This window comes from Oryctolagus cuniculus, chromosome 18, assembly GCF_964237555.1.
Source record: "Oryctolagus cuniculus chromosome 18, mOryCun1.1, whole genome shotgun sequence".
In the NCBI taxonomy this organism is placed as follows: domain Eukaryota; kingdom Metazoa; phylum Chordata; class Mammalia; order Lagomorpha; family Leporidae; genus Oryctolagus; species Oryctolagus cuniculus.
Window position 1 is genome coordinate 19,414,427 of NC_091449.1, and position 13,891 is coordinate 19,428,317.

Consider the following 13,891-nt stretch of genomic DNA (forward strand, 5'->3'; position numbering starts at 1 on the left):
AGATCCCCCCAATTTCGGGAAAGGGACGCTAAGGCTGAAGCGGCGGGTATTGGGAGCACAGCGCGGGATCTGGGACCCTGGGCTCAGGGAGTCCATCCCCTGGCCCCCTGGCAGCTCTGAGGATGACGCAGATACAGATCTTAGGAGCAGATTCCGGAGAATGCAGTAGCTGAGCCAGGTTGTCAGGAGGACACAGAACAGAACCAACCCCGGGCCTCGGCCAGGACTTGGGCGCAGTCCCCGGGCAGGCCGGCCCTAATTCTGTGCCTCTGACTCAGCCCCGGGTGCGCAGCGGCCAGGGGGCGTGAGCACCAGCACTCCGGGTTGGCCCCCCCAGAGGCCGCGCGCTGGGGCCCGAAATAGCTCGTTTTGATCCCAGTACCTCGGCCAGGAGCCCAGGCCTGGCAACCAGTGCGGCCAGCTGCCCCTGTAGCAAGAGGTTAGCGTGTAGATGACCATCGGGGCCAGCTGTCTGGCCCAGCTGATGGACGACGGTGATTAGGGAGGGGACAGACTCTTGACTGCCCCCGATATGGTAGGACAGCGGCTAGACCTGAGCAGAAACAGGGAGGACTTTCAGAACGCGAGACTGCAGGAGACAGGAGTCCGATCGCCGCCAACCTCAAGCCGACTCAGGTCTTTTTCTTCATTGGTCCAAGAGCTTGCCAATTACGACTGCACGCTGCAAATTCTCCAATCAAATATGTTCTTTCTAGCAAGACAACGTTACAGCCAATCGTTTTCCAGATACTTTATATTTTCCTCTCTATCATTGGTCGCCTCGGAGGCCACTCTTTTCCTTCGCCGGCACGCCCAGAAAGGGGCAGGGCTGATGGGACATTGCTAAGCGACCGAGATGCCGGCGGGGTCCGTCCGGTGACCCCAAGAGCGGAAGCGCTGAGGTAGCTGCGGAATGGACCGCAGGTGAGGCCAGCCCCTCTTCCAGAGACCACAGGACACCTGGGGAGGACCCAGGACGAGGGCAGCGCGGAATCTCTCGGGCTCAGCGGCACTGCAAGTGCAACAGCCTTAGCCCTCAACATCCGGGGGGTTCCATAGACGTTGTACGTTGCCCTTTCTGGGTGGCTCCAAGAGTTTCTCCAAGGGCGTCCGAGGGCAACTTGGGAGCTGGCCCCCGACACCCGGGAGTGCTAGTCTTCGGACTTTCTCGCCGAGGCGGAGCCCAGGGAATTATGGGGATCGGAGTCCGTCTACACTAGGGGAACGTGTATGCCCCGTAGGGTCTCGTCGAGGTTCTTAACCCCAGCGCCCCTTCAGAATCACCTGGGACGCTGCGAAACAAAACAAAAATATATGGCTGGCTGGCCCCGCCTCCTGATATCTGATTATGTTGGTCTGGGGGGTGGGGGAACGGCATGTCTCTTCTAGACTGGACTCAGGGTTGAGAACTAGCGGCTCCCCGGCCCTGGGCCCTTCTAAGTCTGCTACAAGGATTCACGGGACTCGCCCCTCCCTGAATGTCCCGAGTGCTCCAGGAAAGTTAGAGTCGCTCTCCTCTAGGAATCCCCGGCAGCCGCGTGGCTCTGCCCTCCTCATCCCCAGCAGGGCCTGAGGCTGCGGTGCCCACGCTCAGCCTGCCAACCCCCCTGTCGCCTTAGCAGCCTGCCGGCTCTCTCTATCCAAGACAGAGCGCCTGGAGGTGCTTCCCCGGGTCGAAGCCGCTACTGGTCATCTGGAGGCTGGACGTGGTGCTCCAAGGTAAGGAAGTAGCCCAGGAGCAAGGAGTGAGCCCTAGAGACACTGGGGATGCGCTAAGGAGACAGACCCTCACCCACTCCCCACAGCCCTGAGCTTGTCTTGCTCTCGACCGCCCGGACCGCTCATTACAGCCCCAGCCACTCTAGGCCATTGACCGCTTCGGGATGGAGCCCTCACGTGTGTCTCCATTGCCCTGCAGGGATGACTTGGCAGACCTCACCTTTTCTCCCTGTGTTTTCTCCCCTCTTAGACCCTGAGCCCATCCAGGTCCCAGAGGTCCAGGCTCCCACAGGCTCCCAAGGCTGCAGCCACAGGTCCCACCTCTCCTGAGCCATCGGAGGAGTCCTGGCCGTCCAGTTCAGGGACCCCTTCCCCACCCGCCACCACTGAGGGACACACGGGGGCCTCCCCGTCACCTCCCCTGATTGACAGCGGGGATTCCGTGGTGGCCAAGTGAGTACCAGCAGCCCTGGTGGGACAGGAGAGATGGGGTTGGGGGGGCATCCCATAATACTCACTGCAGACAGAGCGGCTTGTGCAGTGCATTTGTAGGGCCGGGTGTGTGTGTTATTGAGAACTTGAGAACTCTGGAGCCAGAATGCCTGAGTTTCAGTCCCACCGCTCTCTGCGATCTCGGCGTTGGTGTCTTTCTCTGTAAATTGGGGTTTCTTTCTTTCTTTTTTTTTTTTTTTTTTGTTAAGGTTACACATTAACCTATGTTATATCTTTTTTTAAAAGATTTATTTATTTATTTGAAAGTCAGAGTTACACAGAGAGAGGAGAGGCACAGAGAGAGAGAGAGAGAGAGAGAGGTCTTCCATCCGATGGTTCACTCCCCAGATGGCCGCAACGGCTGGAGCTGTGCCTATCCGAAGCCAGGAGCTTCTTCCTGGTCTCTCACTTGGGTGCAGGGGCCCAAGGGCTTGGGCCATCTTCTACTGCTTTCCCAGGCCACAGCAGAGAGCTGGACAGGAAGTGGAGCAGCCGGGTCTCAAACTGGCCACCATATGGGATGCCGGCGCTTCAGGCCAGGGCGTTAACCCATTGCGCCACAGCGCTGGCCCCAAATTGGGGTTTCAATAGCATACATTCCCTAGTGATAATTTTAGCTGGTAGTGAGATGCTGTATAGAATGACCTATACCAATTCCTGTCACGTGGTGAGCAGCTGGATTTGTAGGACACAGGTTCAGTTGCTGGAACAGAGCCCCAAATGAATCACGGCTTCAAGGTAGCACTTATTTCTCCCTCGTCTGCCAGTCCAGGCAGAAGCAACCGGCGCTGATATGGCAGCCCCTTGTGGAGGTGCCAGGGACTTTCATCTTGTTGCTGTCCCATCCCCAAGCCGTTGCCCGTAATTCACAGGCCAGAATGGCGCCCAGCCCTGTTGACATTCCAGAATCACTTCTTCGGACCCCTTTTGTCCATAACCTAATCATGTGGTCCCAGGACTGCAGGTGACCCAGGCAGTACATTCTGTAGATGAGTGGCTGTGTGCCCAGCTACAAACTTGCGTTACTGTATACGAAGGGAAAACAGCTGACCAAGGACCGCTGCTTGGATCTGCCGTGGTACCTGGTAAACGTTGGTCATTGTGATTATGACTGTTTTATATATATATATATATATAATATATATTTATATAAATTTATATGTATAAATTTATACATATAAATTTATATGTATAAATATATATTATATATGTATTAAATATATATTATATATATTTTACTCTTCTCACCTCACTAACCCTCCCTCCCAGGTACATAAACAGGTTCCGCCAAGCTCAGCCCACCAGCCGAGAGGAGCGCCAGCCTGCAGGTGCGACCCATGCTGACTTTTGGTGGCTGCAGCCCGAGCCTCCAGTCCCCAGCAGTGAACTAGCAGCAGGTACCTCCTTCGGTTCCTTCCAACCCGGCCCCCCCACCGCTGGCCTCAAACCTTTCCCGATCAGTGTCCCCCTCACCCCCCCCCCCCCCAAGCAGCCACTCCTCTTGGCTCCCATAACACGACTAAGTTTTTCAGCAGGAACTAACAAGCCAGAGGAAAGACCAAATCCAGCAGTTCCAACCCCTGCCATGGCGGCCAGTGCGTCCCGGGCTGTGGCTCCCCTGCAGGAAATGAAGCAGGTGACCGCCCCACCCATGCCCTCCCTCATCTGCCTGAACTGGCAGCACCAGGTCTGGGGTAGAAGTGGAGCTGGTCCCCCTTCAAGGACGCTTAAAGGGAAAAAGCATTTGTTGGCAAATGTCACTGGGAAATCCAAAAGGAGCTGCTTTCAGGCCTGGCTGAATCCAGGCGTCTGAACAACCCAGCCGGCTCCACTCTGTGTTCTCTCGTGGGCTCAGTCGCAGAGGAGCCACGGTGGCCTGCAGGGGCTCTCGGCTCCCATGGTATTAACTCAGCTAATGCGGTGGAAAGTGGGAGTTTTTCCAGTAGCGCCAGGCGTACTCTCTTTCACTCATCCTTGAGCCAGTGGCAGTGAAGCAGAGGATACGGTGTTTGGATTAGGCAGGCCTAGGCAGGGAGGTGGGGCCAGTCCTTCTCCAGCGACAGGGATCTGCACACGAAGCGGGTAGCTCCAAAGAGCAAAGCTGGGGCTCTGTTCCCCGGGGAGGAAGAGCAGAAGCCGATTACGGGGAGCAGGGGTGCGGGGACAGAACTTTGTCCAGAGTCCCTCTCCCAGCAGCCTTTGGGATGGGGACTGGCACCTGACCCCTGTCGTCCCTCAGAGCCTCAACACATGGAACTCATCCCTGCTGGACCTGGAGACGCTGAGCCTCCAAAGGAGAGCCACCAAGCTGCTGCGACGCAGGTGCCTCCGCCACGCCCTTCGGCCTCTTCACGCCCGCGGCCGGCGGCTAGCAGCGGCCTCCGAGCCCGCCCTGCCTCCCTTCTGCTTCTCCCCGCAGCAAGGCCTCCACCTCCTCCTCCTCCTTCAGCCCGAGCGACGCCAGCAGTGCCTCGTTCCCCGTCAGCTCCGATGGCCTCTCTGCCTTCTCCATGACCTTCACCCCTGAGTCGGGCGAGGGCTCTGCCCCCAGAGAGCCTGGTAAGCTTTAGGAGGCAAGGACGGAGGGCCCGGTGCTGCCCCTTAGCCACCGGGTGCCTCTGGGCCTCTCTGGGCCTTGGTTCCCCGGCTGTAAAGGGGGGACACTAATTATATTCCTGTCCTGTGGGCGTCGTGAGGATTAACTGAGTGAGACCATGAGGAGCACAGCACAGCTCTGTCGACAAGAGCCGTCTGAGCTCGACAAGTCTGCAGTTCTGAACACAAAGCTGCACAACCAGGAGGCTGATGGCAGATTTGGCACCCCCTGCTTTGCTGGCAGACTCTGACCTAAAGAACATGGATCTATTTCTTTCTTTTTTTTTTTTTAATTACATTTCTTAGCAGTGAACTCCTTTTTTTGTTTTAATATTTATTTATTTGTTTGAAAGGCAGAGATACTGAGAGGCAGAGAGAGGGAGGGAGGGAGGGAGGGAGGTCTTCCATCTGCTGGTTCACTCCCAAATGGCCGCAATGGCCAGAGCTGGGGTGATCCATAGCCAAGAGCCAGGAGCCTCTTCTGGGTCTCCCATGTGGGTGCAGGGGCCCAAGGACCTGGGCCATCTTCTACTGCTTTCCTAGGCCATAACAGAGAGCTGGATTGGAAGTGGAGCAGCCAGGACTCGAACTGGCACCCATATGGGATGCCGGCACTGCAGGCAGCGGTCTTACTCGCTGCACCACAGTGCCGGCCTTATGAGTCTATTTCTAATCTATATTGTTCTCATTTAGAGCGAATACTCATACCTTTTGCTGTTGTATATACTATATTGAACCAACTGGAACATTTTTTAAGTAAAGCGGTGGAATATTGGCAGTCTCATGTTTCAGTTAGACATCAGTGTGTCTGAGCGTGGCATGTGGCCCCAGGCGCAGGTCTGTGCCTTGCACACCGTGCCACTTGGCTGAATCATGCAGGCTGTGGCGCTCCCAGGACTTCAGAGGCAGGGTTAAGGTCCTGGGTTACTATTATCGTTGTCACTGTTGGGACGATGTTACCCTGTGCCCAAGTCTTGGGCTGCAGTGGCGCCTGGACAGTTGCTGTCGGGGTCTCGCAGGGCTCCCGTGAGCAGGGCGAGGCAAGCACAGGTTAACAGAGAGACATCTGTGCGTGTGTGTGATCCTGCCCAAGGACTCACCTGTCTGAGTCTTCACCCTTTTATTCACCTCTCCTTCCTGAGCCTCAGCTTTCTCATTCATAAAGTGGGGATAAAGTTGGTTACTTACGTCATCGGTTGCTTTGTGGTTAAATTTATTCATTCATTGAACTGACATCGAATCCCACTGTGTGTGAAGCCCTGTGCGCAGGACTGGAGAGGCCACAGCACACCAAGCATGCAATCCCACCGTCATGGACCTCACAGCGTAGTGGGGGTGGGGCTGAGAGCAGTCGCATGGTCCCACAGCGAGGGTGAACCACACAGAAATAAAGGACACACAAGAGAGGACTGCGGAGCTTGCAAGTCAGGGGGCACTTCCTGGAGGAGACGCCACTGAAGGAGAGACCTGAGCGATGCAGGTGGGCGTAGACAAGAGCCTTCCAGCACGCACAGTGGACCCGAGGGGCTGCAGGGAGAGGGAGCGTGGTGCCCACAACGGACAGGAGAAAGCAAGAGGCAGGGCTGAGTAGTGTGTCATCAGGGAGGAGAGGTCGGCAGAGCCCCGATTGCACTGGGCCATGCAGGTAAAGCGAGGCATTTGGTTCTCCTGTTCTTGCCACCAGGGAGCCTTGGGGGAGTTGGGGGCATGGAGAGGACATGATCTTTCTTGGGTGTTGACAGATTCTGTCTGGCTGCTCCCAGCACCTGTGAGAGATGCTGGTGGTTTAGCTTGGGCCAGAGCTGAGGAGCCCGGAAGTAGAGCCACAGGATGTGGGAGGGGACAGGGCGGGAGAGGCCTGGAGTGGAGATCCCCTTGTCTGTGCAGCGTGAGCTAGCAGGGCCCCCAGGAGACGAGGGCAGCTCTACTGATCGGGACTGACACAGTGATGCCTTGCATGATGGAACGTGCCTGCCTCGCTGGACTGATGTCCGCCCCTGCCCCTGCCCTCCGTCACTGCTGTCCCCAGGGCTGAGCCGTGGCCCGGAGCACACTAAGCTGTTCATTTTGCATTCATGCCACAAATACCAATTGCACAGGGACTGGTTCTGGACACTGGCGATATGGTAATGGACAAGATGGACAAAAATCGTGACCTCTGTGTACCCGGCCTGGTGGCAGGGGAGACAAATACCAAACAGGGCAGGGAGCACATATTCAGGGTGTGAGAAGGGGGTGAGGTCGCGGGGGATGAGGGGGTGGGGGCGGGGCTGGGACAGTCAGGGGAGGTGACATTTGGCAAAGCTCTGAGGCTGTGAAGGAGCCCTGGGGTACGTGAGGGAAAGTGTTCCAGGCACGAGCCAAAGGCCTCCACACTTCTCCCCAGAGTGAGCTGTGGCTAGGACGGGGGTGGGTGGCATAACCAGGAGGTCGTACTGCGACTTGGTGGTCACGTGCTCTCTCTGGCTGTGCGTGGGGCACCGACTTGGGTGAGCAGAGAGGAGACCGCGTGGGGTGAATGGAGGTGGACTAGCGCAAGCAGAGGCAGGTTCTGGAGACGCTGGCTCGCGGCGTAACCGCGAGGAAGAGCTCAGTAAGTGTGTGCTGGATGCATGAACAGGTGAGTGACGGCGATCGAGAGGCCCAGGAGTGCCCGCCTCTCTGCCTCCCTCCCCTCAGGAGCTGGGACGCTGTCCGGGCAGGACAGCCGTCGGAGGGACCCCTGGTTCGGTGGAAGGTGTCTGTGCAGTTCTCACCGGGTTGCGGATCCTCCTGCACCTGCCTCACCCTCTCCCTTCTCTCTCCCCAGCAGCCCCTGCGCCGGCCCAGGCCGCCACCCCTGCGCCAGCCCCCACCTCCTCCCAGGCACCCCTTCGCCCAGAGGATGACATTTTGTACCAGTGGCGGCAGCGGCGGAAGCTTGAACAGGCTCGAGGGGGCCACGGAGATGGCCCCTGGGTGCTGCCCCAGACCGTTCCTGTGAGTTGGCGGGAGGGGGGAGCCCGAGGGCCCTCTGCCCTCCTCCTCTCCTCCTCAGGCCCCTCCTCCCATCTCTTCACAGACCTCGTCTGGCCCTGCGGTGACCCCTGGTCCCCTGGGGACCCAGCCTAGCTCCGTCCCACCGTGGGGCGGCGTGGCCCGGCCTGGTCCCCCGGAGGCCTTCTATGTGGAGAGGCATCCTGTTCCCCATGGGTGTCCTCCACATATCTTCTGGGCTCCCAATCCTCATGGGTTTTTCTGGGCCCCACAGTCTGGTCCCTGGGTATCTCTTGGGACTGTGCCTCCAGTACCACTGGCCCCCACTCCAGCTCCCCTGGCCTCTAACCTGGCTCCCCCAACCCCTGCCTCTGCTCCCCCAGCCCCCACCCCAGCTCCCCTGGCCTCTAACCTGGTTCCACCAACCCCTGCCTCTGCTCCCCCAGCCCCCACCCCAGCGCCCACTGCCTCCACCCCAGCTCCCCTGGCCTCTAACCCGGCTCCCCCAACCCCCACCTCTGCTCCCCCAGCTCCTCCGGCCCCCACTCTGGCTCCCCCCACCTCCACCCCCGCTACGCTGGCATCCATCCCTACACTCTCAGCTGCTCCCCAGGGCCTGCCCACCAGTGAGCCCAGCAGCTCCGTCCGGCTTGAGAAGCTGGGCGCCAAGCCCCGGAAGGGCAGAGCCCCGTGCCGGGAGGCTGCTGTCCAAGTCTCTGCCGTTGATGCTGACGAGGGGCCTGACCCACAGCTCAGAGGCGCCCTCGACCAGGTGGTGACTGACCGGCTGTTCCGGGACAGCCTGGAGGACACGCCCCCTCGCCTCGTGGGCCCACCTCCACCCAAGGCCACACCCCTCCGAGCCCGGGTCACGCCCCCTCTATCTGAATCCTGCCGTCCCTCTAAAGCCAAGGCGGGGTCCGCCCCCTGCAAGGGCAAAACCACTCCGGGGACTGACGTTGGGCGCCTGCCGCCCGAGGCCCCACCCCCTGCAGCTGCGGAGCCCTCTGCGCTCACCAAGGCCGCGCCATCCGAGTTCAAGGTGGACTCTCCTGAAGCTGTGGCCACGCGGTCGCCGGCTGCGGCCCGTGCCCGCCCTGAGGATGTCCTCTGCCAGGCCGCCCAACTTCTGCAGGCGGCTGACGGTGAGCCCGGCGCTGGCGCCCGGCCCTCGCGGAGCCCCGCGGCCGTTCCCTCCCTGAGCCCGCCCCCTGGAGCTCACTCTGTTCCCCACAGACTCCGATGGCAGCGAGTTCCAGGATGACCCCGTGCTACAGGTGCTAAGAGCCCAGAGGGCAATGCTGCGACAGCAGAAAAGGTGACCCCCCACCCTGGGCCCTGCGCCCCCTGGGACCCTGTCGGGCACCCACCCCTCCTGAGCTTTTCCTGAACCCCCTGCATAGCCCCAGACCAGTCTTCAGCATATACCCCAGCCTCTGCTCCCTGGCTTTTCTCTAGGAAAGTGGACGCCCAGTTGTCTCTCCTACTGGACTCAGCAGAAGACACGGGGTCTTGGTCGCCACCAGCCAGGTCTCCCCCCAGGTCCCCAAGGAGGCGGCTGAGGAGGGAAGGAGCCTCCCTGGAGGCCAGGCGGCTCTGAGTTGTATAAATTCTGTTTTGCCCAGTGAGACACTGTTTCCGGGTTGCTGATTATCGGAGAAAAGGGCTTGTTCTGGAAAGCCCAGGCAGGGTGCTAATGGGAGGCAGCGGCCTCGGAGGCGCTGCCCCTCCCACCCCGGCTCCCCTGACCGGTGAAGCAGGCTTTCCTGGCTTCATCTTCCTTAGCCGGAGGTGGGCCACTTCCAAGCCAAACCTGAGCAACACTGGGACCCACTTGTCGATACTCAGCTCAGGAGTGGATGGACACAAAGGGCCTGGCGTCTGGGCAGGGGGCCGCTGGGGTGCTGGACAGGCCGTATGCTGCGGTGGCAGCAGCGATGTGTGGTGCAGCTGGGCCCTCCCCCTGCAGCTCTCTTCCCCTCCTCCCGGAATGCATCTCCTTACCTCTCTGGCCATGCCTCCTCCTCGTCCCAGTGGGCCAGCTTCAGCCTGTTCCGGGATCCTGGCTGAATTCTCTCCCCACACTCGCTCACTCTCAGGTGCTCTTGCCTAGCCTCATGGCTCTAAAACCCATCTCTCTGCCGAGTCCCAAAATTACTGTCTCGAGCCTACACCTGGCCCTAAGAAACATCTCAAATTCCATAGGCCCTAAACTGAGCCCCCAGTCTCCCACCTAAACTTGTTCCTCCTCCACTTCTAGCCGCTAAGACCAAAAAGCCTCAGTTGTCCCTCTCTCTCCCGCTCAGCCCATGTCCCTGGCACTTCTCTCTCTCCCACCCAGTCCACCAGCAGATCCTGTCTTTGCCTTCAAATTCTGTTCCGACCTCAGTGCCTTCTCCCCTCTTCCTCTGCCCTCACCTAAGTCTAGGCTGTTACCACCTCCTCCCTGGACTAGGGAAAACTTACCTTTAGTCTGAACTTATCCACACCTGCTTTGATACACTTGTCATCAAGAGATAGAGTTTACATTCCATCACCTTGCAACTGGGCCCCTTGTAAACACAACACAGAGGGAGTGGTGCAGCTGAACTTCCCGAGTTCAGTTAGAGGAGATGCAGGCAGGGCAGGTGTGTGGCGTGGTGGTTAAGCTGCTGCCCTAGAGGCCCACATCCTGTATTGGAGGGCGTGGCTTGAGCCCCGGGTGCTCCGCTTCCACTCCAGCTTCCTGCTGGTGTGCACCCTGGGAGGCACAGGGGCTTTAGTCCCTGACACCCATGTGGAAGACTCTGATGACATTCAGGGCTCCTGGCTTTGGCCTGGAGAGCGAACCAGTGAATGGAAGAATCCCCCTCCCCCTCGTCTCTCTGCCTTTCATACCAAATGAACATAAAAATCAGTAACAGATACTGATAGGGTCTGCCTGGTTTCCTCGCGGAGATGACAGGCATGTAAGACTGGTTACAGAGGCCTGCATTGTAGTGCAACAGGCAGGCCACCACCTGCACGCCAGCAGCCCAGAGGGTGCCTGTTCGAGTACTGCCTGTTCCCAGCTGATGGCCTGGGAAAGCAGCGGAGGATGACCAAAGTCCTTGGGCCCCTACACCTACGTGGGAGACCTGGAAGAAACCCCTGGCTCCTGGATTTGGCCTGGCCCAACCCCAGCCATTGCAGCCATTTGGGGAGTGAACCCACCGATGATGGAAGATTGATCTCTCTTGATTTCAAATAAATAAATCCTAAACAAAAAATTCCTGGTTGCCTGGGGCCGGTGTTGTGGCATAGTGGGTAAAGCTGCCATCTGCAGTGCCAGCATCCCATGTGGGTGCTGGTTCAGGTCTCAGCTGCTCTACTTCCAATGCGGCTCTCAGCTATGACCTGGGAAAGCAGTGGAAAATGGCCCAAATCCTTGGGCACGTGCACCCACATGGGAGACCCGGAAGAAGCTCCTGGCTTTGGATTGGCACAGCTCCAGTCATTGCGGCCATCTGGAGAATGAGCCACTGGATGGAAGACTTCTCTCTCTGCTTCTTTCTCTCTCTGTGTAACTCTGACTTTCAAATAAATAAATCTTTTAAAAAACAAAAACCTGGTTGCCATGTTGGGGAGGGGTTTGGATTATCAAACTCAATGAAATTTATGAATCTAATTCTATTTAAGGTCCACCTCAAAAGAAAAACTATTCAACTCCAGTTAAAGATGTACCAAAGGGCCAGCATTGTGGCCAGAGATGGAAAATACGCCACCAGAATGGGTTTGATATCTGATAAGAAAGAAAGAGGATACATTTCTAACAGCAGATTCTTTATGACCCAGACAGTGAATATGTTCAGCCTTTTTGTTGAACAAACCATATGTTTAGATGAAATCAACAAGAAGGAAATACCTGTTTTGATGTAAGGAGAAATGCACCATGTTCATAATAACAGAACCTGATTTAATTGGGAGGGTAGGGGGTCCTAGAAGGGTTCCTGAGTTAGAGTTACAAATTATCGAAGTTGGCCGGTGCCACGGCTCACTAGGCTAATCCTCTGCCTTACGGCACCGGCACACCGGGTTCTAGTCCCGGTCGGGGCGCCAGATTCTGTCCTGGTTGCCCTTCTTCCAGGCCAGCTCTCTGCTGTGGCCAGGGAGTGCAGTGGAGGATGGCCCAAGTCCTTGGGCCCTGCACCCTATGGGAGACCAGGAGAAGTACCTGGCTCCTGCCATTGGATCAGCGCGGTGTGCGCCGGCCGCAGCGCGCCAGCCGTGGTGGCCACCGGAGGGTGAACCAACGGCAAAGGAAGACCTTTCTCTCTGTCTCTCTCACTGTCCACTCTGCCTGTCAAAAAAAAAAAAAAAAAAAAAAGAAAAGAAAAAAAGAACAAATTATCGAAGTTGACAAGGCCATCGTAATCACTGTTGCTAGGTAACAAATCACCCCCAAAACTAAATGGCATAAAACAATGTTCACAGGTACAGTGAAATTTGGACAGGACACTGGGGACAGTTTGTCTCTGCTCCATGGTGTCTGGAGGTTCAGTTGGAAAGACTCAAAGGAGACTTGAGAGCGGTGGGCTGGAATCTTCTGGAACTTCTCCACTCACAGCCTGGGACCAGGGCTGAGGTGACTCAGAGGCTGAGGCTTCACTGTACTGCCTGGGCGTGGTCTCTGCGCTGGCCTGGGCTTCCTCACATCATGGCTGCCACAGCGTCTCGTGCTTCTCCCACGGTGCCCCCGGCTCTGTATTTGATCTTCCCCGTGCTCCGGGAGGAAACTGCACTGCCTTGGAAATCACAGCATCACTTCCACTATTCCCTGTTGGTGGAAGCTTCACAAGTTTTTCAGGATTGGAGCAGGTACACACTCCGGCTCTCGAGGACAGGAGGGTCAAAGAATTTGCAGCTGTTTTTCTTTTTTTTCTTTCTTTCTTTCTTTTTTTTTTTTTTTTGATAGAGTGGACAGTGAGAGAGAGAGACAGAGAGAAAGATCTTCCTTTTCTGTTGGTTCACCCCCCAATGGCTGCTGCGGCCAGCGCACCGTGCTGATCCGATGGCAGGAGCCAGGTGCTTCTCCTGGTCTCCCATGGGGTGCAGGGCCCAAGGACTTGGGCCATCCTCCACTGCACTCCCTGGCCACAGCAGAGAGCTGGCCTGGAAGAGGGGCAACCGGGACAGAATCCAGCGCCCCGACCGAGACTAGAACCCGGTGTGCCGGCGCCGAAGGCGGAGGATTAGCCTAGTGAGCCGTGGCGCCAGCCTCTTTTCTTTTTTTTTCTTTTTTCTTTCTTTTTTTTTTTTTTTTAAAGATTTATCTTATTTGAAAGGTAGAGTTACAGAGAAGCAGAGAGAGGGAGAAAGGTCTTCCATCCGCTGGTTCACTCCCCAAGTAGCTGCAATGCCCGAGCTGAGCCGATCCGAAGTCAGGAGTCAGGAGCTTCTTCCCGTTTCCCATGTGGGTGCAGGGGCCCAAGGAACTGGGTCATCTTCTGCTGCTTTCCCAGGCCATAGCAGAGAGCTACATTGGAAGTGGAGCAGCCAGGCCTCAAACTGGCACCCATATGGAATGCCGGCACTGTAGGCATTGGTTTCACTCGCTATGCCACGGCGCCGGCCCCTAAGAGTCTAGATTGCAAAGTATTTGTTTCGTTCATTTTCTATCTTCTTGCACTTTGCTTTCGAACTGCGGTGAGGATGGGATATGTTTTTACGTGCTTTGATATGGACGTATCCACCAAGTCAGTGGCCAGAATGAATGAATGAACCGAGGCGAGTCCTCCGTGGTGAGGGCCCGCGGAGAGAGCCTTCTAGGAAAAGCCGTCGTTACAGTGCTGCTGGTCGGTGGCGGGAGTATATGGACCTGCCTTTACAGCATGACCGCGTCGCTGGCATTGTGGGCTCCACCCTTTCCTAGGACAAGGAGCCAAAGCTGGAGGCGGAGCCGTGACAAGGACAATGTCCAGGGGGCAGGGCGAGGCCCCGTCGTGGGGAGCCCAGGATTCTGTCCCAGAGAGGGTGCAGGAGCCGATGGAAGGCTCCCGTGGGTGAAGCACCCTCAGGCGCTGTGGGCGGAGTCAGGTCAGGAAGGCCGGGGGAGACTGGGGGGCCAGGACTTGGAAAAGATGCCTGAGGG

The 13,891-nt window shown here is 57.5% G+C and overlaps 1 protein-coding gene across 9 annotated transcripts; it reads left to right on the forward strand.

Annotated features, from left to right (window-relative positions):
* Nucleotides 1-661: 661 nt before the first annotated feature.
* Nucleotides 662-9,410, forward strand: PROSER3 (proline and serine rich 3). 9 transcript variants are annotated; one of them, XM_070062456.1, is made up of 11 exons: nt 662-924; nt 1,620-1,719; nt 1,970-2,172; nt 3,481-3,608; nt 3,744-3,847; nt 4,451-4,533; nt 4,631-4,770; nt 7,616-7,785; nt 7,868-8,927; nt 9,019-9,100; nt 9,241-9,410. In XM_070062456.1, exons 1-11 carry the CDS (start codon nt 914-916, stop codon nt 9,380-9,382), a joined length of 2,223 nt encoding a protein of 740 aa, XP_069918557.1. In that variant the 5' UTR covers nt 662-913; the 3' UTR covers nt 9,383-9,410. The 9 variants fall into 9 exon arrangements, with proteins under 9 accessions (XP_069918557.1, XP_069918560.1, XP_069918558.1 ...); XM_070062459.1 differs by having other exon boundaries at nt 7,619-7,785; XM_070062457.1 differs by having other exon boundaries at nt 3,747-3,847.
* The last annotated feature ends 4,481 nt before the right edge of the window (nt 9,411-13,891 follow it).

Excerpts from the sequence above, each read along its gene's own strand:
- PROSER3 (XM_070062456.1), top strand. Across the intron at positions 1,720-1,969 it reads GCTGGACGTGGTGCTCCAAG|ACCCTGAGCCCATCCAGGTC; the intron begins GTAAGGAAGTAG and ends CTCCCCTCTTAG. Across the intron at positions 3,609-3,743 it reads CAGCAGTGAACTAGCAGCAG|CAGGAACTAACAAGCCAGAG; the intron begins GTACCTCCTTCG and ends TAAGTTTTTCAG.